Source organism: Neolamprologus multifasciatus, chromosome 5 (genome assembly GCF_963576455.1).
Source record: "Neolamprologus multifasciatus chromosome 5, fNeoMul1.2, whole genome shotgun sequence".
Lineage (NCBI taxonomy): Eukaryota > Metazoa > Chordata > Actinopteri > Cichliformes > Cichlidae > Neolamprologus > Neolamprologus multifasciatus.
The window spans coordinates 13,900,532-13,921,686 of record NC_140443.1 but is presented as its reverse complement, the minus strand read 5'-3'; the positions used below and the strand labels follow the sequence as shown (position 1 = coordinate 13,921,686).

General features: G+C 39.1%; 1 protein-coding gene across 9 annotated transcripts; it reads right to left on the bottom strand.

Moving 5' to 3' along the window:
- Window positions 1-10,018: 10,018 nt before the first annotated feature.
- Window positions 10,019-19,019, bottom strand: LOC146518184 (uncharacterized). 9 transcript variants are annotated; one of them, XM_085160209.1, is made up of 7 exons: window positions 18,658-19,019; window positions 17,569-17,632; window positions 14,803-17,489; window positions 13,552-14,579; window positions 12,857-13,012; window positions 12,122-12,214; window positions 10,019-11,629 (listed from the first exon to the last, which is right to left on the bottom strand). In XM_085160209.1, the coding sequence occupies exons 4-7, from the start codon at window positions 14,569-14,571 to the stop codon at window positions 11,303-11,305; spliced, it is 1,596 nt and encodes a 531-aa protein (XP_085016335.1). In that variant the 5' UTR covers window positions 14,572-14,579; window positions 14,803-17,489; window positions 17,569-17,632; window positions 18,658-19,019; the 3' UTR covers window positions 10,019-11,302. The 9 variants fall into 9 exon arrangements, with proteins under 9 accessions (XP_085016335.1, XP_085016337.1, XP_085016339.1 ...); XM_085160211.1 differs by having other exon boundaries at window positions 14,803-16,029; XM_085160213.1 differs by having other exon boundaries at window positions 14,803-14,883.
- Between the last annotated feature and the right edge of the window lie 2,136 nt (window positions 19,020-21,155).

The following is a 21,155-nucleotide window of genomic DNA, read 5'->3' as shown; positions in this document are numbered from 1 at the left end:
CAGCTTGATGACATCATCAACATGCACTATCGCGATAAAGCGATATAGTCAAAATCTCTATCGTTGGCCAAATTTATATCGTTTTCATCGTATATCATTTATATCGCCCACCCCTATTTCTGAATGCATTCCTCTGTAGGTTGATCATTTTGATTTCCATAAAACTATGGCACCCACACACATTAGCCAGTTCATATCAGTATAGATATCCAGTATTACTTTTTTCCCTTTGAGATCTGAAGTGTTCATTTAATGTTTTTAAGCAGTGCACTTAGAGAGCATGGTCTGTGGCTTATAATTTGAATCCAATTACATGGCTAGAAGCAAGATCTAGAAAATAAACTGAAGAAAGCTTAATATAATCACTTGAAGTTATAAGTTATAAGATTTTGATTTTGTTTTGGGCTATATGGTAAGATTTCTTAATATTTCTTTTTTTGGTTTGCTTTTAATTTCCCTACTTTTCCTGCTCTTTAAAGTCTTTACTCTTTAAAATAAATTAACCAGAGACATTTCAGACAAAATATAATTGGTGTGAGCTTGCCCAGAGGTTTTTGAGATATTTGTCTTGGTGGTATTCATGTCTTGTAAATTTTATCTGTACCTCATACAAAATCTGATCATCACTTTTAACCTCTTAAGCCCCAACGCCCCCTGATACGGGGGCAAAAGGCAGGAGATCAGGTAGGCTTGGGGCTTAAGAGGTTAATGTTTTTTTTAACACATGTATCCATTTTTCATAGTCTTAAGGAAAAAACTGGGGTAAATAGATAGCAATTTACTATTATTTTGTATCACAACAGGTAATGTCTTTTACTTTTCTTAACATTTATCTATTCTGTTTCCCTCCTTTGTCTTTCAGTTTTCTCCTCCTCCATGCTTCAGCTTGTTCCTCCCTCCCAGGAGAAGCTGGAAGCAACATTCATAATATATACAGCCTCCAACACCAAAGCAGATTTTTCATGTGGTGTTTCTAAGACCAAGGTGGAGCTAAGAAAGAGAAATGCTGTGTGAAGGGTGCATTAAGTATAAAGACCACTTGAAAAATGGCAAAAAAAAAAACCTTATTTACCATATACACACACATGTGTGTGTGTGTGTGTGTGTGTGTGTGTGTATAAATATATATATATATATATATATACACACACACACACACACACACACATACATACCGTGTTGGGAAGGTTACGTTTAAAATGTATTCCACTACAGATTATAGAATACATGCCCCAAAATGTATTTTGGAACGTATTCCATTACGTTACTCAATGAGAGTAACGTATTCTGAATACTTTGGATTACTTAATATATTATCATGCTTTTTACAACTACATGAATGTACTATTGCTGTGTGATTTATTACTATTACTGAAGGTCCGCGGCTCTGAACCATAGTAAAGGGACCTCTGGCTAATACGTCGGGTTCCGTGTTGGGCTCGTAGCCGAAAAATAGCTTTACTTTGTTGTCTGGGTCTGGGACTCGAGCTTGAAGGATAGACCACCTGCAGGGGCAAGAGGGATATTTTTATATATAGTATAATTTATATAAATATAATAAAATGTATATAATTTATATTTTTGTTATTGTCTGAACTTTATTTTCTTTATGGGCCAGTAAGTTGCCTACATATGTAGTTGCCCTATTAATTAATTGTTAATTTAATACCAACAATGGGGGCTAGTTGGACTTTGGGTAAATGGTAAATGGTCTGTACTTGTATAGCGCTTTACTTGGTCCTAAGGACCCCAAAGCGCTTTACACTATACACAATCATCCACCCATTCACACACACATTCACACATTCACACACTGGTGATGGCAGCTACATTGTAGTCACAGCCGCTCTGGGGCGCACTGACAGAGGCGAGGCTGCCGGACACTGGCGCCACCGGGCCCTCTGACCACCACCAGTAGGCAACGGGTGAAGTGTCTTGCCCAAGGACACAACGACCGAGACTGTCGGAGCCGGGGCTCGAACCGGCAACCTTCCGATTACAAGAACGCCCAACTCTTGAACCACGATCGCCCCAATCGTATTTAGTTGGGTAACTAAATACTGTCTGAGCTTTTTTTCTATTTATTTTGCAACAGCAACCAGTAGTTACTAATGAATGGTCTTATGCTGGTCCGTTATTTTCTTGTACTCCTGTATGAGTCTCTTTATTTTTCATCTAAATGTCTTTGGTGTCTTGTGGATGCCTAGCAACAACTTGAGGGGAATTGTTAGTGGATCTTAATATTATACTTTTGTGAATAAAAATCAATAGTCCCCACTTCTTGCAATACAGAGAACAGAGAAAAAAAAGGGTACTGCTTTCAACAGTTATTATGAAAAACTTCTTTCAGAATGCCTATGTACATTAAATATTCATCACTTTTTTCCCCACACCTTAGAAATCAAAGGCTTCATTTTTTTTTCATCATGAATCTTTTTTCTTTAAAAAAATCTGCTAGTTATTTTTCTGCACAAACCATGTTTTCCTAAACATCCTTACTTAGGTTACTGAGCTTGAGAGAGAACTTAAGAAAACTTTCTACTTGAAGAACAAAGTACTAAGAATGTACCTACTGCAAAATGTGACTATGTATTACTAAAGTCTTTAATTGAAAACACTGCAAACTGCAAGCCCAAAAAAGCATGAGGACTTCTATGATAACAACCCTCCTGAAAATTGGGTTGTCATAGTCCTGGATCTCCAGCCCAATATTTTCAGCCTTTTTTTGGACTTTTTTAGTTCTTTGGAATTATGTTCAAGTTCTCAAAAGTCCCTAAGTTTTGTTACTTATATTTCTAGTTCTTGTTTCTTGTTTGTCTATGTTTGTGTCTAGTCTGTTCTACTTTCGTATCTGTGCTTCATATTTCCTGTATGAAGTCAGTTGTGTCTCTTTCTCCACAGTTGTGCCCAGTTGGGTCTGTTTGGTCACCCAGTAGGGTTGGCCGATATGTAAAAATTTTCCAACCGACAATTGTCAGTCCAATAATCAACGATGGGCGATATATTCGCGCATGCGCAGACCTTTTGATGGGTGGAGCAATGTAATCATGCACGGACCGATTTGCGCATTTACAACACAGAAGAAGTCCAAGCATGGACAAACTAATCCCCCCCCCCCCCCCCCCCCAAAAAAAAAAATAATAATAATAATAATAATTAGGGCTACCAGCGTTAACGCAATTAAAATTTTAATCAACCCATCTGGAGTGCAGATTGAACAAACTTTGGACAATCTGCCCGAAATGCGTTAACAGAGACATTTCAGGGATTTTTACTTTATTTGAATCTGTGCTCCAGATGGGTTATTGTTAATTGTGTTAGTTATTGTTAATTGTGTGACAGCACTAAAAGAAATATAAAGTCGCCAATTTGGGATTTCTTTGGCTTTAAACCAGATGAAAGAGGTAAACCTAAGGCTGTAACCAAAGCGGTGTGCCGCTTGTGCAGATGTATAGTGCGAGCAAAGTACTCAGACATGACTAACTTGCATAAGCATGTACGTGTCCACCAACCGTCTTCCCTGTTTGTTCTGTTAAGTTTGTATGTCTTAATTTTGGTCTTGATGTTAGTCAGCTATTGTTTTAATTTTGACACCCCCTCGTCACATGTGCATCATGTTCTGTTTTGCTATGTACGTCCCGTCAGTCAGATTCTGTTCAGCCATGCTCCCAGGTGTGTTCACTCTGCTCTAATTCCTTCCTGTGTATATATAGTGCCTTGTCACTCTCTGTTCTTTAGTGTGTTCTCACTCATGGTGTGTGTTTTGCCTCCGTCAGTCTGGTCCTACCTTGCCTAGTTATTGTATTTACTCTTTGTTTTGCTTTTGTGCCAGTAATATAGCTGTGATTTTGTGTTTTACATCTGTCTGCTGAGTCCAGCATTGTTAGTCCACTCCATGCTAGCCACATGCCCACTTAACATGAACTGCAGTTTTGTTCCATTTTTTTTGTTATGTCCCATCTACACCAGTGTAGACAGGCCCACAGTTGGAGAACCACAGGTTAAGGGGAAGGGTCCACATATATGGTAGTGTGTCAGTAGTTTTTGTAAGAGAGACAGTTTGTGAGCAGGATGTTTTTTACAAGGTTACGACTTAATTTGGGATTAAGGTTTGAATTAAGTTTTGGTAAGGGTTAAACTAAAATTTGAAAAAGATTGTCTAGTTGTGATCAGTAAGGTTAGAGTAAGACCCTGGTCCTGTGGGGCTTGGCGGTGCTGCTGCCGTAGGCCCCGGTCTGGATGGACCTGGGCTCCCTTACCCTGGTGGATACCAGAAGACGGGGGTGCCTACTGGGGTCAGCGGGGGAGCTGGCCCTAGGGAGGGGCATCCTCCCCTCCCTTCTTTCCTCCCCATCCCCGGCTACCTCCCTGTTCCCGCTCCACCACACCCACCCACACAGGGTAGGGTCTTGGGGTGCGGGTGTGTCACCAGGGTGCAGGGGAGACATCCCCCCCCCCCCCCTCCCCCGTCCTCTTCTGGCCACCTGTGCCTCAATTTTATCTCACAACTTAGACATCCACATTACTTACACTCTCATAACACACACATATATATATAGGGCCTTGAAGGTGGGCACGTTAACGGCATCCAGTAGACGGTGTGTGTATTCAAACCTACCTCTGGCGCCGGTGCCCACCTCTAAATTTTAAATCCATGTAGACATTGAGGGTTCTCGGGAGGGGCCGTGCTAACACCTGCTGCTCTCTGGCAGCAGCACCATGCTCTCCCTTGTTTTAAATGCACTTTAGAGCAACACACAGCAACACTACACTTGAGCGGGAGGAGGGAGGTATGGGGTCTTAACACACCCCCGTTCTCTGCTAGCCATCGGGGCGGGGGGGCTGGGAAGAGATGCTGGCTGCCCGATTGGCCTCCCTGCTGCTGCGGAGCCTGGGGCGGTCTGCTTGCCTCCACCCCGGAGGGAAGGGTAACATCTCTTGGGTCTGGGTGCCGTTTCCCCCTCTGGGGGCGAGGATACCTGGACCCGGGGTATAGAGTATGTTTGGGGAGTGTGATTGTGTGTACATGTCCATTTACGTTTATTCCTACGTTGGGTGAGTGCTGAGTGTTTGTATATGTGTGCATGAGGGTGGGAATGCATGTCTTTGTCTGTGTCTATATGTCAGGTCGGGTCTTAGACTCCACCTCTCTGGGAACTCCCAGGCCCTCCAAGTGTGGAGGCCTATCTCCCCTCACCACACTCCCTGCCGATGACTGATGCCCTCAGGGGTCGGTGCATTGTTGGTTCTTGGTGTCCGGGGCTGGGCGCTCAGGTATGTACCAGCTCACTCCCGGTGGCTACTTGGCTTGGCTTGGCGCCTGTTGCTCGGTCAGGCCTCTTCCGGGGCGCGGAGGGCCCTCAGGCCTCCGGCCTCTGTGCCTGCGGCTCGGTTCACTCTGGCACAGCTGGCTGCCGGCAGGCACGCCGGTGCAGCCCCCTCTAGCTTCTGCCCGGTGGCTACTGGGTGACCCCTCGTCTGGGGATCCTCAGCCCTTCCCATGAAGGTGGCACGGATGCCCCTCCGGTGGTCCTCCTTGGGCTCTTGCACTCTGGGGCCTCTGGATGTCTGGGGCCTGGATCTCCTCCATGCCTGCTTCATGCCCTGGGGGACAGGGCTATGGCTCTCTACATCCTCTTGCAGACCATTACATGGGGAAACCATTTGAATACAAGCGCGCCGATCCACACAGGTGTGCACACGGGTGTTCACTGTTCGTAGACTTAAATCACACCTTTCTTGGCTGCTACTTCAAAGCACATTGTGCGCTGTCTGTCCTGCATGCTGCACAACAACATTCAATATTTAGTATTTACTGCTGTTTACACTTAGCTAGATTAATGCGATGGTGTTGTGTTTAGTATGTTGCTTTGTTTTGTTTTTTTTGCTTGTTTTCTATTCTTTTTCTCTCAACAGATGATCCCGGAGATATTTTTTCCCCCCCTTTCTCACTGTCCCTCTCCCCTTCTGTTTTTCTTTTCCTTCCTCTTTCTTTCTCCCTTTCCTATCCCTCACTCATGTCTGTCCCGTCTGTAACAACTGAAAATAAAAGAAAATAAATAATAAAAACAAAGGTCGATCAAATGGACCAATACGGCAATGCCATGATGATCCATTTGGCAAAATAAATCCATTGGGTATCCTTGTTGGTCTTCAGACAACAATTCTGATGGCTAAAGAACCAAATGGGACAGGCAAAAAAAAAAAAGAAAAAAAAAAAAAGGTTAGAGTAAGAGCTAGGGACTGCTTTATGTTAGAGATGGCACGATACCACTTTTTTATGTCCGATACCGATATCATAAATTTGGATATAGGTCAATACCAATATGAATCCGATATATTCGGATGCATTTTTTAATGAATAAAACTAGGTTTTTTTTACTATTTTGCTGCATTTTGTATAAGTTCATACTCAAGTTTAACCCTTTAAGACTTACCTTAGAACCAAGTCCGCCAGAGCTTATATTTTTACATGCTGTGGAGCCATTTTTGGGAGCATTTCAATTTGATATACATCAATACAACCATTATAGCCCAAATTTTAATAATATGTATGCATGAAGTGCATAGTAATGACATAAATTGGAAAAAAAAAAGTGCAATATACTACAAAAAAAAAAGAAAATCGTTTTGTTTTTTTGTTTTTTTTACATATATTTCTAGTTAGAGAAATTTAAGAGGCTTATCCCTCAAAACTGTAAATACAAAAAACTTGCACAAAATAGTTTCCCACCACAGGAAATTTATTTTAAGTGTCTTCATAGTTTTATTTTTGAAATACACCAATTTTCATATACTGCAGGAAAAACGAAAATAAATATTATTTATAAATTTGCAAAAAAACCAGCATATGCATCAAAATAAACTATTTCCAGCAGTGCAATATGAGTCCTAAGCATCACAAAAACGACACAGAAAGTCATAAAGTCAAAGATAACTTTTAAAAACACCAGTATAGGCTCATAAGGCCCTGATGGTAAAAAACGACATTTCCGCAAAATGACGCCACTTCCGGTTTCGGGCAGGTCATGGCGGACATGCGATAGTTTGCGCTGATGGATGTAGGAAGTGTTACAAACAGCTGATCGGATCAGCAAAGCGTGTTTCTGGAATATTGTTTTTGTTGCTGAAAGTGCTTTTTATGCAGTTTTTGCAAAGCTATATGTGGAAGGAAACTGTGACCTAGGACAAGCTGATGGCATAAGATGTAAGTACAACTCCTCTGGTTTCATCTCCTCTGGGATTTAAAAATAATTACGCAAAACGGAGCGTGCCCGCTCCGACCGGCTTTAAAGGGTTAAAAAAACAACAACAACAACAACACTAAAGCTATTCTGTTATACCTGTATGCAAAAAATACACTGCACCCAAAATATTTCATAGTTCAGCAACACTGATCAATCTAATAAACTTAAACCCACACCACCCTCCCTATTCTGGTATTTTTAAAGAGTATTTTAAAGAAATATTAAGCAACCTAACTAATAGGGTTGCCATCTCCGAGCAAAAATAATAGGAAACCATCCCCCACCCTCCACCTCGCGATGCTTAATTGACGTAATCAACTTTAATTTAATTAAAACTTTGGGTGTAAGATTTAGATAATCATTTATTAAATGCTAGATATTTTAAATGACAATAAGAAAGAAAAGTATGTCTTCGTATCCCCCTTTTCCCTGTTAACGCCCTACCTGCCCCCCTGGCTAAACTTTGCTAGACCCGCCCCTGCACAGTTACCAGCCGTCAGCTACGTAGAAAAGGATCCTGGTGTAGAAAGTAATATTAAATAAATTCAAACAGCTTATCAAGCTTAAACGTGCTGCTGTTGTTCAGCTGCTGGTTTCCTCTTTCTGGTGCAAAGTGGCCCAAAAACAAACAAGCGAGACGGGAAGTTTCATGATTGAAGTAGCAACAAGCGAGGGAGGGGGAGAGAATGAGAGGCAGTCGCTCCATATATCGGTTGTTAAGCTTAACGTGGGAGTGTTTTACAGACATTCAGAGATGAACTTACACACTTGCTTTACTTCTCTCTGGGATAACTTTCTCGGAGATGAAATGCTCAACCAGACCGCCGAGAGGTCTCGCACGCCACAGCCGCTCTATCGATACCGATACGTAATATCGGATCGGTCCATCTCTACTTTATGTCACTGAGTACTAACTCAAAGACAGATGTAAGTGTGTGTGTGTGTGTGTGTGTGTATGTGCTAACCTAAGTAATTCTCCAACTGAGCAGGAACTGGGGTAGCCCAATAGCCTACAGTGATGTGAACCTCGTTAATTACCCCTCTGTCTTTGATCCTAGCCTAATGAGCAGAAAACGAGGTGATAACGAGCCTAGATGAGCTTTTTGAGACTTTCAGCTACTAATCACTCCATGGGAAAAAGCTGCTATTTGTGTGCGTGCATGTGAGTCTGTGTGGTGTGATAGTGTACTATGTAGAAAGGTACTGGGAAGGTTACGGTGGTAAATTGAAAGTGGTTTGCAACTGCTCCTGAACGTGTGGAATAGTTCTCCAAATATCCCAGAAAGGTTCTTTTCAGGTTTTCAACATTTATAGACTGATCCTTGAAAATGTAACGGTTTGCATACGGAGCGTTGACTGCTAAAGTTCTCTGAAAGTTCTTTAGAAGAGGTGAGATTAAGGCTTTAAGCAAACGGTGGTCTGCCAGAGACTTTGGTTCAGGTTATTGCAGTCATAGTCTTGGAAATTTTCCTATAAGTGATGTAATGAAGAATGGAAAACAACAGTCTGCTTTCTCTTGATAGCTTCTCAATTGGTTATATATAACCAGAACTGCATTAATCCACAAAAAGGGGGCTATGAAGATAATTAAAAACTGACCAGTAAAGAGCAACATACATACTTTAATGTGCATTACTGATTAATTTCTGTGTGAGAACCTTTAGTAGTGAGCTGTAGAATTCATTGCACGCTGATATTTTTTCTTTTTTTTTTCTTTTTTTTGTTGTTGTTGTTGTTCAATGGCATCACATAAAACATACATCTTTGGTCCTTTGGCACTTATTAGTTAATACTGACTAAGTATTCACAGCTTAGCATGGTTCTATATTCTATTCACTGAAATTGTCTTTCTGTAATCAGTTGACACAATAATCAACAATAATAAATCATGAAATCGAAAGTGAATCATAAGTAGTATAAAATCACTTGAGGCTCATGCATAGTTACTAAATGTTATGCATCTCTTGGATATCCTTTTTTACTTAAAGATCAGATTTTGCATGTTTTTTTGTTTTTTTTTTAAGAAGGTTGTTCTCTTCTTACTACCCAAAACACCTTTTATATTTCATTTTTATAGGAGTTTGAAAAAATCTAATGCACAGAGTGAATCCTCAAGAAGTCTTTGCAGCAGAATAAAATTGTGTTTGCTGAGATGGGATGGTTTTTATGTAGTGGCTCTCACTTACACATTAACAGCAGATAAACCAAGAGAAGGGAAAGGCAAAGGATCTGAAAATACTGACCTCATCTTTTAATTTTCACACAAACCTTTCAGTAAACATGAATAAGAGTTCTGCAGCAGTTTATTCATTTCCCTTTCCATATTTTTACTTTTATTGCTCTACATGCACAGCCAAGTGCCACACCATGAAAATATTTGAAGTCAATTCAGTGTTGTCAGTGGTTGTTTGTTTTGTTTGTTTGTAGGTTTGTTTAGCTTTTTCCTCTTTGTAAGACTATTTTGAACCTCAGTTATAACAGCTTTTTGTCATCATCAACTTTTCTTTTTGTCATCATTTTCTTTGTGGTTCTTTGCTTATTTACACCTTTTTGATTTCTCACTCTTTCACCTGTGCCTTGTTTTCAGATTAGTTCCTTTTTTATTAATAGGACAGTACACTCTAAGAAATAAAACGTTGGATTTAATTGACAAAGTTAAGGCAATCTTTTCCACAAAACCTGGTCAATTAAACATAAATCAATATGGTTGTTATCTGCAATTTCAATGGTGATGTATATCAGAAGTGAAATTGTTCATTAAAAGCAACAGCTTTCCTTTCATTGCTACTATTTAACACCATTAATTAGAATTTAAACACCTTGTTCATTTTATTAACTGTATTGCTTTAGGTTCAATTGACAATATTAATTTGAATTTAATGGCACCATTTAGATTGTGCTTTGGACCTAATTAATTTGATTAATTATGATTTAATGAATAGTTTCATCTATATGCTAAATGTTTAGGTACCAACAAAACAAGTCTAGAAAGGTTCCTGAGTTGTCATCTATACATTGTAATTAGGTGTTTGGACCTTTCAGAGGACTTCAGCAAAGGTCTAACACTTAACTACACAGTACAGGTGACAACTCAAGAACCTTTTTACACTTGCTCACACGTTACCATTTAGAACATTCAAGATCCTTGCACTTCAATAGAAAACTCTTACACCAAAGCTTACATAAAGTGTAAATGCAAAAAAAAAAAAAAAAAAGGGTGCTGCATCAACAACTTTATTTACGGTAAGCCTTAACAAGGCAAAGCTTCTACAGGGAACAACACCGCATAAGGCAATATTAAATGCTTAAAGTGCATGACCAAAATTTAAACACTGGAAACAACTTTGGAGTTTCAACAAAGTGACATTGTAGTGTGCCGTAATATGTCAAATTCAATACAATTGGTGATTAGTCAGATCTGCAAATTTACCACAGAAACTTAAAAATCACTGTATAATGCAATTACAGAAAATACTTAAGTGACACAAAAAGGTAAATGTGGACAATTTAGTCCCCAGTTCCAAAAATCAGATTCAGAATTATAAGTTTTCTATTATATAATAAATTTTACAATAAAAGAAATGCATAAAGCAAATCTCAAAATATTCTTAATTAAATCTTAATTAATTAAATTAAAAGTACAGGTGACAACCTTAGAACCTTTTCACATTAATAACACTCAAGATCCTTGACCTACAATGGAAACCTGGTACACGAGAACTAATATGAAGTGTAAATACAAAAAAATTTGTGTTGCTTTAACAACTTGAACAAAAGCCTTCAACGAGGCAAAGCTTAAACAGGGAAACAACACTGCATAATGCAACATTATATGAAGTGTGTAAAATAAAATGTAAACATCTGAAACAACTTTCCAGTTTCAACTAAGTGACAGTGTAGTGGCATTGGCATGTGGTAATGGCATTCAGTAAATCTCTTAAATATTAAAAGCTATGACAAAATATTTATAAACAAGGATCAACATATGCATATTTATAAACTTTTAAACAGTAAAACAGAGCACTTATTTTGGGGGACATTTCGATCTAGAAGAGTCATTGCGTCTCCTTTTGGCAGAGTTTGTTCTTCAGCACTTGTATTTTGTTAGACAGTTTTTTGTCTTCCAGTCCCATGAGCACCTTCTGGAAGAACTCAAATGTGTAGCGAAGTGGCTTTGGGTAACTCAGATTGAGACAGTAAATTAGCCCAAACAAAAGTGCACACCCGCTCGCCACATCGAGAAGATCCGGCAAGACGGTGCATCTCTCGATAATGATGCCAACATCTTCAAGGGAGTCATCAGGCTGTGCTCCTTCATGGATTATTTTATAAACACCCAAATCCATCCTCTCGAGCTCTTCAGCTTCCATCACATTGACATCCTGAAAACAGGAAAGACAGAAATATTTTAAATCCGTTGTATTTTGGTCATCGCATCATCTATCTATTCACTCCATTTTAGTTAAAATGGTCCACACTACCCTAATTACACATCTCTCTGAATGAGACTGAGGAGAACAGACCAAAGAAAAATGTGGATTTAAGACTATCACCAAATAAAGACCAAGAAGAAGATACATGAAACATGGACAGAGGGCAGAAGGAGTATGCATTAATAATATTATCAATATTCTGCTGACCAAGGTTATTTTCTTTAGTTTTGCATAAAACAATTTAAGTGAATGGAAACAAAATCCTAGTATTTCCCATGCACTTTATTGTTGGAAGCTAATTTAAAGAAAACTGATTGTTGCCAGATCAGGAGAATGTCTGGGCTTGTTTAGAAAATACACTTTTCAACTTACAAAACTCTGGGAATTATGACAGTCAAAATTTTACGGAGGGGTGGAATATCCCTTTAAAAATAAACTTACCATGTACTCTTTGATGAGATTTTCAGGGTTCTCATTCAGGTATATAATCACAGCTTTAAGGATGCATTCACGCTTCACTTCGATTCGGGAACTCTAAACAAAACAACACATGCAGCACAATTACTTTTTTGAAGTTTTTAGAGACCCCCACAGAACTGATTGCGATACATTGGGTCATGGAAAATGCAGCTTTAGCGTGGTGTACCACCCGAAAGAAGGAAGAAAAGTGTTGTTGCATAGGAGTGTTGTTCAAAGGAATCAAAAACATTTTGATAGATATTTCCAAAAATTAATGACAAAAACTACACACTGTCACGTTAATATGAGGTATGCGGGTTACCACCACATTTGCAGTATTTATACCAAGTTTGAGTGAAAAAAAATAATCTATTGTGTCACTGAGTTGTGGCGAAATGTGAAATGTCCTCTGCCTTTGTCTTTTCTCAGTGTAGCTAATTATTCCTTTGGACAATTAATGAGTAACAAAAAAAGAAAAGAAAAAAGCTACAATGCCAGCAGCGGCACTTATGGCCTCTAGGGGCATGAGTTACTTAGTTCTGCTTTGTGTCAGGACCAAATCCAGAATATAAGCCAAAAGCGAGATGAGAAGTATAACGCAAGAGAGAACAAGCAGAAAATGACCCAAGAAAGTTAAAAATACAGGTTAATAACCAGACCTGAGATCAACCTGCAACTAATCTATTAGTTACAGAACATTTTAACAAGACAGAATACCTGTGAAATTGCAGACAACGCTGCTGTGATCCGCCGCGCTGTTTCCCCTCCTTTTTTTCGTAGAATCTTCATCAACTGGTCAGAGTACTGGTCAAGACTGCTCATGAATGTGGACAGCAGTGGAACTGTGGTGATTCGGGTGAACTCCGCATTGATCTACAAAGTTCAAAAATACAATTTTTAAATAGTTCAGCTAAAAACAGGACTAAATCCAGACCAAACCTGATCTAATCCCAGACAAAAAACGTCTGGTGCTGTCCAGGTTTGATTTAAAGAAAAAAAAAAGGGGGGGGGGGGGGGGAATCGATTAATCAGATGGGAATGTGCAAAATCAATTACGATTACAAAAAAAAAAAAAAAGATTTTTAAATCGACAGAAAAGTTATTCCAACATGCCACCCAAAACATTTATAGATGGACCGGCAGAGTCAGGTGGCTGCAAAAGAGTGCCTCACCCATGCAGTACGAAAATCACAAAATGCACAAATTTTGCACTTTAGTTGTAAAAGGAAACTCTGACGTGTATCATGTTAGCAACGTCCTGTTTTCCCAAAATTTTTCGTTCCATTGGAGCTGCCCTTCTCACAACACAATTTAGCTGCACTAAGCTGAAAAGACATCAGCTCGGTGACATCAGCTTTGTAGCAGTACTTTTCTGTTCACGGCCAGTTTTTAACCAAGACTCAAACTCATACCTCAGGTACTTTGAAGAGGGCCGGCCATCTGGTCTTGAACTCTGCGATGAATGGCATCTCTTCAATCACCTCTCTTCTTCTGTGTGCAAATGTCTTATCCATCTTTGTTTTGATTATTTGATCGTTGTTTGTTTTCTTCACCTCAATCAGTAGTGCTTGTCGTTCTTCCTCCAGACTTTTCTTCGTTTCTCCTGCAGGGTATTGTGGTAAAAAGTTCACTTCTGCTTTCCGTGGCTTTTTGACGTTGTTTCGACGTGGACTCTTCTCTCGTTCTCTCTTGTGTTGTAGAGTGTTTATTGCCACCTCTGGGCACCCTATGTTTCTCAGTGTTGTCCAGTAATTGGCCATTTTGTATTTTAGGCTTACTTTCCAGCCTTCACAGCCCGTCACAGATCCGGTCTCTTTGAGAAAGGGATATTTTTGAATTAACGCTTTAGCGACATCATCAATATCTCCACTTGATGGATAAACTTTGTATTTTGCAATTTCTGAGGCCAACATATCTAATATGTCAGATTTGAGTTTTGGGCTCGGGTCTAAGAGAGTCCCATTGTTTTCATATTCTTGCTGGGCTCTGTGTAACTGAAACTCCACATCAAAACTAAACTTTGGTATTGGAAAGTTTAAGGGCCATTTCCGCAAGCGAAGAGATGAACAAGAGGCACTGGAGTCTGAGGAGGAAAGGATGTCAGTGTCTGGCAAGGATGGTGCATCAAACTCTGGTAATGTCTCTCTGGAGGCAGCTGTGGGTGCTGTGGTGGGCACAGTGGACGGCGCAGAGTTTAAATTAGTGTAAATTACTTTGATTGTACTCTTGTCTTTAATGTCCTCAGTTGTGGTTAGATTCATGTATTCATTGTTAAACTCAACATCTCTATATTGAAGCCTGAAATCTTCAGTCAATCCAAACTGTCTTTGTATTTCCTCTTTTAAAATGTCCACTGAACCAGGGATTCCAGAAGGAAGCATCAACTTGGATGAATTGTCCACTCCAAGTATCACCCTCAAAGTAGCAGCCATTCTTCAAGCTGAAAAACAAGACCAGTGCATAGATTATCCATAGGGATTTTTTTAAGAAATACTGTCCAGCAGACAATATTTCTAAATACATACATAGATAATTCCTGGATCATGAAACACTACTCAATACAGTCTAAAGAACATGACATTTTTATTTGTAAAAAATACACTTACTTGTTGCCACAAATGTTTGTTTACCTAACAATGAGTGAAAACAAATAAAACAATTACCAATGTGAATATATCTTTTTAAGGTGACCATCCGCAAGTGTCCCACTTCATAGTCGCATAGCGGGTATGGGTCGGCCAGCTCTGTTATGGATACAACAACAACATCTGTTGTTGTTTGTAGGTGAAAAGCTCTATAGTGCTCCATGTACCATGAATTTAGTCTTTTCAGAATAAGGAGGGTCTCTTTTTTAATAATGCACAAATGTTGAATTTCACAGAAATCTGGTAGCCCACCACATGATCCGTGCACAACAATCATCCCCTTTTTGTACTGAATATTGTTCACAAAACCGCCAGTGGCTAAGTTAACAGCAGTCACGTCTGGATGTTTGTTAGAGATACTTTTCACAACATTGTCTTTAAGGACATCCAACGGCACTTCTGTCACGCGAGTAACATCTGTAGAGTTTTCATCATCAGGACAAAGCATTCTATACGCAACCATTAACTGATGTTTACGAGCTAAAGAGCCGGCTATGTTTCTGAAGCTTTTGATGTTCCGAACAGCCTGTTTGAAGAAACTATGCTTGGCCTCAAATCTCATCGTCCATAACGAGACAAGAGGACCAAAACATTTGATCATTTCTGCATAGTGCTCAATAAAGTGGTGTTTAGGCATCAGTTTTTGGTTAGGAAATAGTTGTTGGTAACGCTTTCGGTGCTCTGAGACCTTACATTCCAAATATGCAACAGATTGAAGACTGTGAACAGGAGCTACTACAAGCTCGACAATATCTTTTAAGTCTAAAATAACCAGCCAGGCTGGTTCATCAGCAGGGACATTTGGTCCAATGATAAAAGGAAGCAAGCGAATAAGACACCAGTTTTCGTGTGCGTTACCCCCAAGAGAACGTCTCTTCTTCTTACTTACAGCTTTTGATAACACAGTGGGGCGATTAGTTTTATCTCCTTCCTTGTAAGGAAAAGAACGAATACGATTGTTCAGTTGTTCGAGAGAAAAATACTTTTTTGACACGAGAAGGTCAATACACTGGGCCAACTCGACAGGAACGATTCCTTCAAAGAAATCGTGCACAATGTCGGGAGGGTAACCAGTAACAACATTAAAATACGAGAGGTTATCCGTTAAAACACACGATTTTCTTACACCTAAACAGTTCACACCTTGTTCTTGAGCAGTCTTGATATGAAGCCGATGATTTTCCTTTGTTCTTCGTTCAAATGATCCTGTCTTTACCTCACACTTATTTATATCAGAAAGCTGGGCTGTACAGAAACGACAAAAATAATTAGCTGAAAAATTCTCCACAAATCCTCCAAGCCCATGGGCCCCCAGATTATCAGCAACAACACACTGAACGGTACCCTTGATAACCGAACCAAGGAGGGGCACGAATAAACCTTGCTTCTCAAGTCTGACTAAATCACGCAGCAGAGGCTCAAGTACTTTTTCATAACCAAAAGATTTAATTAATTCACTTTTACACAACAGTGCCAAGTAGATTGAAGAAAGGGCTGAGCTGCAACCAGAAGGCAAGTTGCCCAGAATCCAATAAACCGCACAAAGTTTATGTTTTTTGCGAGATGTTCCTAGTGGGTTGCACACTTCAAAATCATCAATATATAGGCATAATGAAATTCTGAGCTCTTCAACTTGAAAAAAAAATATTGTTCTTCTGATTCTCACCGTCCTGAAAACATGTAAGCAGTTGTGAATTTGAGTGACTCCTTTTATAGTTTTCAACTAGCTTTCCGACAATATCTTCACGTTGAAGTAACTGCTCCAATAACTTTAGCAATGGAATATATTGAAAGGTTTTTTTTTTCCCCTCTAGAACATTTTCCTCTAGAACATATTCCTCTGGCTCAACAACATTAAACTTTTCATAGTAAAACTTCTTGCGCTTAAATGTTGTTTCGAGTGATCCTCCTTTTGCAAGACTTCTAAGTAGTGGATTTCCAGTGTATAATGCAGTGCACAACTCATTCACTAGCGATGCACTAACCTCAATATTATGCTCCTTGAGAACAGCCAAAGTTAAGCTATTTGTTAAGGGTAAAGCAGAAGTAGTGAATAGAAAATGTAGCCCCTCGAGTAAATTGTCAATTGCTGATGTTGGTACATGTGAAAAGATCTCCAACTTTAACAAAACCAAGGCAAGGTTTTTAACTACAGCTTCCTCCAAATTTTCACTAACTACACCAGCTTCACAATGCAAGTCAGAGGGCCCTTCATCTGCAGACTCCTCAGAAAGATCATTCTTACTTTTCACTATTCACCAACATCAGCAATTCTTTTCACTATTTCATTTTTGAAATCTCTTAGCGTGCATGAAGAATGTTTTCTACTCTTGTGTGTCTGGAAAGTACCATATACATTAGTTTTGAAAGAACAATTTTGATAAACACAATCTACTGTCTCCAACCTCTTGAGATGTTTATTAATATGGAGAAAGTATTCTCTGCTTGTTGATATGTGGCTTTCAGGACAAGAAGAACAAGTCAAAATAACATGTTCTACAGTGTGAGAGGGTTTAGCAACATGTGCACGACTTAGATGAGTCCTAAGACCACCCCATGTTTTGAAAGTACAAGGACAATGACTGTAAATGCACGGATATGAGCGTCTCAGACCAAGAATGGAGTGTTTAAGTCTCAAGTGTTTTAGAATTTGGTACCTTTTAGATACACTTAAAGAGCAAAGCTTACAACACCACATTCATAACCTAAAAGACCAAATAAGACAATTCAAAATGTAAAATTGCGTATTAAGGAAAAAGTAAATAATATGAAAGCATTAGGTACCTTCAACATGCACTTTTGGAGCACAGCTCAAATCTCCGCAGCTCCAAATTCCACAACCAGCAACCTGAGAGAAAAAGAAAACCAGAAAAAATTAATCGTGTACAGTGAGACACATGCAAAGGGGTAGCACAGAGATGGTCTAAACTTAAGAACAATCCTGTTTCTTTTAAAATGTATTAATAATACAAGTTAAATTTCAAATGCTCCAAAATTTCTATTACTCATTTCATAAATCTGTTCCTGTGAGCACGTTTACCATTATATACCGGAGCAGCCCAGTCTGAACGTGACCCACTTGCCCCCAAAAATAAAATCAAGTGGTTAGTGCTCCGTTTGTGTCGGTTTGTGCTGGTAAAATCATCGTTTGTATCGCTAGGTGTCAAAGATATTACACTTTTATTTAATAGGTCATTCAGAGTTCCCCCCCAAGCAACACGAAAATGGCCCAAAATAGGTCAAAACATGCCACAAAATGCTCGGGTGCGAGCGAGCGTTTCCTACGACGTCTACATCACCCGGACGCTCACTCGCGCCCGTGAGCACGGGGAGCGTGCTTGACGCCCGTGACGTCATCGCGAAAAAGTAAAACATTAATAACTGGAAAACCGTAGCAGCACAAATGTTAATTTTAATGGCACAAACAAGCACTAACCAAGCAGAGCATACTTGATTTTATTTTTGGGGGCAAGTGGGGGTCACCTTCAGAGGTCTCTTTGAGACTCGATGCGCGAAGATATGCAAACTACGCAGTTCGCGGTTCTCTTCAGTGAAGCAGACGAGTATGGACTCGTCAACAATCACTGCACATGTATCCCAATTCTTGTTCGGGCTAACGTTCTCCTAACTTGATAGTGCAATAAAACAAATAAAATAAGTGTGCTATTAAGAATTCGAAAGAAATTTTAAACGCAAATGGGACAATATTCAGATGTGCAGTAACGTCGAATATGCAAATGAATGTTTCCAATGCTAGCAAAATGCTAACCTACAGAACACATACGGCCCACATATTTACCGGAAAAATATACGGCATATATTATCACAAAGTACTAGTTAAATTATATTCTATTAAAAATAGGAAGAAATTACCTTAACTCCAACGGATGAATCGTGATTAATCCCTCTTTCCAGACATGTGGCCAAAGCACACTGTGGCGTAGATAAAGAAGGTCAACGCGTATGCGCGAAGATTTTTTTTCATTCTCTGCGCATGCTCAGAAAGGATGTGGAAAGGGCTCTTTGGATTTAATTAAATGTGTTCAATAAATTGGAAATATCAATATTATTTAACATTAAAACGGTTTAGAATTAATTAAATCAAATTTAAAAATATTAATTATACCCATAAGATTAACAATTTTAAGTATATTGAACATAAAACTATGAATTAATTTTTACAAAGCCCATGTTTTATTTCTTAGAGTGTAAGTGACTTTGTTGGTTCTCTGTCCATCTGTTTTACTCATTTACCTTCTTGTTCAACCATCTTCTTTCCCTGCAAAGCTCCTTCTGTTAGCGTCTTACCTTCTGTGGTTTGGCTCCGGCTCTTATTGGTTTAACCTTTCAGGGGTCTCCATCATATTTTGTTCTCCAGTGAATTCAATTAAAATTGATATACTTCACTCATGCAAAAACACACCTTCTCTTTCACCTTCTAAGTTTTTCCATATAAGCACATAATAAATCAGCAGGTGATAGCTATGGAACGCCAGGACTGCCATAATGAATTAATTAAATACACCATTAAATAATTAATTAAATGTGTCAATAATTAATTAAATGTGTCAATAATTAATTAAAATGGGAAATAATTAATTAAATAAATAGTTATGACACATGTAATTAATTAATTATTGACACATTTAATTAATTATTGACACATTTAATTAATTATTTATTGACACATTTAATTAATTATTTATGTATTTCACATTTTAATTAATTATTGACACATTTAATTAATTATTTAATGATATATTTATTTATTTCATTTTGGCAGTCCTGGCGCCTGGCTCTCATCATGAAATAATTTTATCTGTCAACCTCACCCATCAAACGCAGCGGGCGGGGTTAACGCTGCCCATGCAGCTTGTCTAACATTTGATTGGTTGCCGTGCAAAGTAAGTCAAAACAGGTCGATCCTAGATAATCGATTGCTTGTGTAGACTTGGGGCAGCCAGGTATCCCAGAATGCATTTCAAATCACAGGCAGCAATGTTGGTGGTGTAGTTTTAAAATACCCCGTTTTTCTGTCACCAACTACACTTTTAACAGTGTTTTAGCCGCGAATGTCGCGCTGTAATCTTCACATGTCGGGTCAGGTTGTCAACATAGAACATGTTTGCAAAGGTGCTCAGATGTTTTCAGAGATTTCAGTAGCTCTGCTAACAGTCAGCATGCAGAGTGCACCGAGGGGGTTACGTTAACTGGTTTGTTTACATATTCCACTCTCGGTGTTCCACGTGTTGCATTCGCAGATTCTCATTTTCACCGAACGATTGTCTCTTTCCACCTGGTCTTGTGTCTCTGTGCTTCTGTAACATAAAGAACGAGCTGACATTTTTCTCACGAAACCAGCGATCAGCTCAACAGGCCCTCAGTTTACCTGCATGCATCCTCCTCCTCACCTGTCAGCTGTTTAACACCTGCTGCTAATTCAAGAAACACGCCCACGTTACCTGGTGATAGTCACAGTTTAACTGGGCAGCCGGTGCTCGATATTACGCAACCTCAGCACATTTTTCTGCACAAGATAAGTAAATATAGTTTTTCCCGAGCGCAGAGCTGCTGGAGCTTGTTTCCCAACAGAGCACTTTATAGGCGAACCCACTTTATCCGTGGCTGATGTCCTATCAGCGGCTGATGTCCAATCACCGGCACAGCGTTGAAACCTCACCTGAGTTTTAGCTCTCAGTGGTTAAACGCTGGACTTAATTCACTCAGGTTCTGTCTGTCGGGTCACGTTTACTTCGCTGTTTTATTTACAACTGAGCAAATCGGTTTGGCTGAGGTTAAAGTTACGTTTCAGAACTGCACAGTTTTACAGACGTTTAATGGTTCACTGGCACATGTGTTAGACTGAACCATTCGCTTTTCTTTATCTGGTGTGTTTTGGATTTAACAGTAAATTTTGAGATTAAACTGACTTTTAAAATGTTTTTATACAAAGAGGAAAGAGAAGGCGCATTTCCACCGAGAGGAGCAGAGTTTCCAACTACATGTTCATAATGCAGACTGCAACCTGGACAGAAATATTATATCATCTGTTTTTTAATAGTTATTCAACTGTATTCTAGGCACCAGCGATCTGTTAGAATTTTTAGAGTTTATTTAACTAAAAATAAATGAGGTTAACATATAATTTGTGTGATTTTTTTTCTCTCTCTCTCTCTTTTTATTCATTTATTTATTTTTTTGCTTTTTCGGTCATGTTATGTTTAACTGTCAAAGGTTTGTTACAAACTATGAAACACATGGTGCAGACTTCTGGATGTTAGAAGAAAACTAATACTGCTAATGAATTAGACTAAAGGCAGGAAGGTGTCCTTTAAAACTAAACATGTTAGTAGGACTTTATATCATAGTTT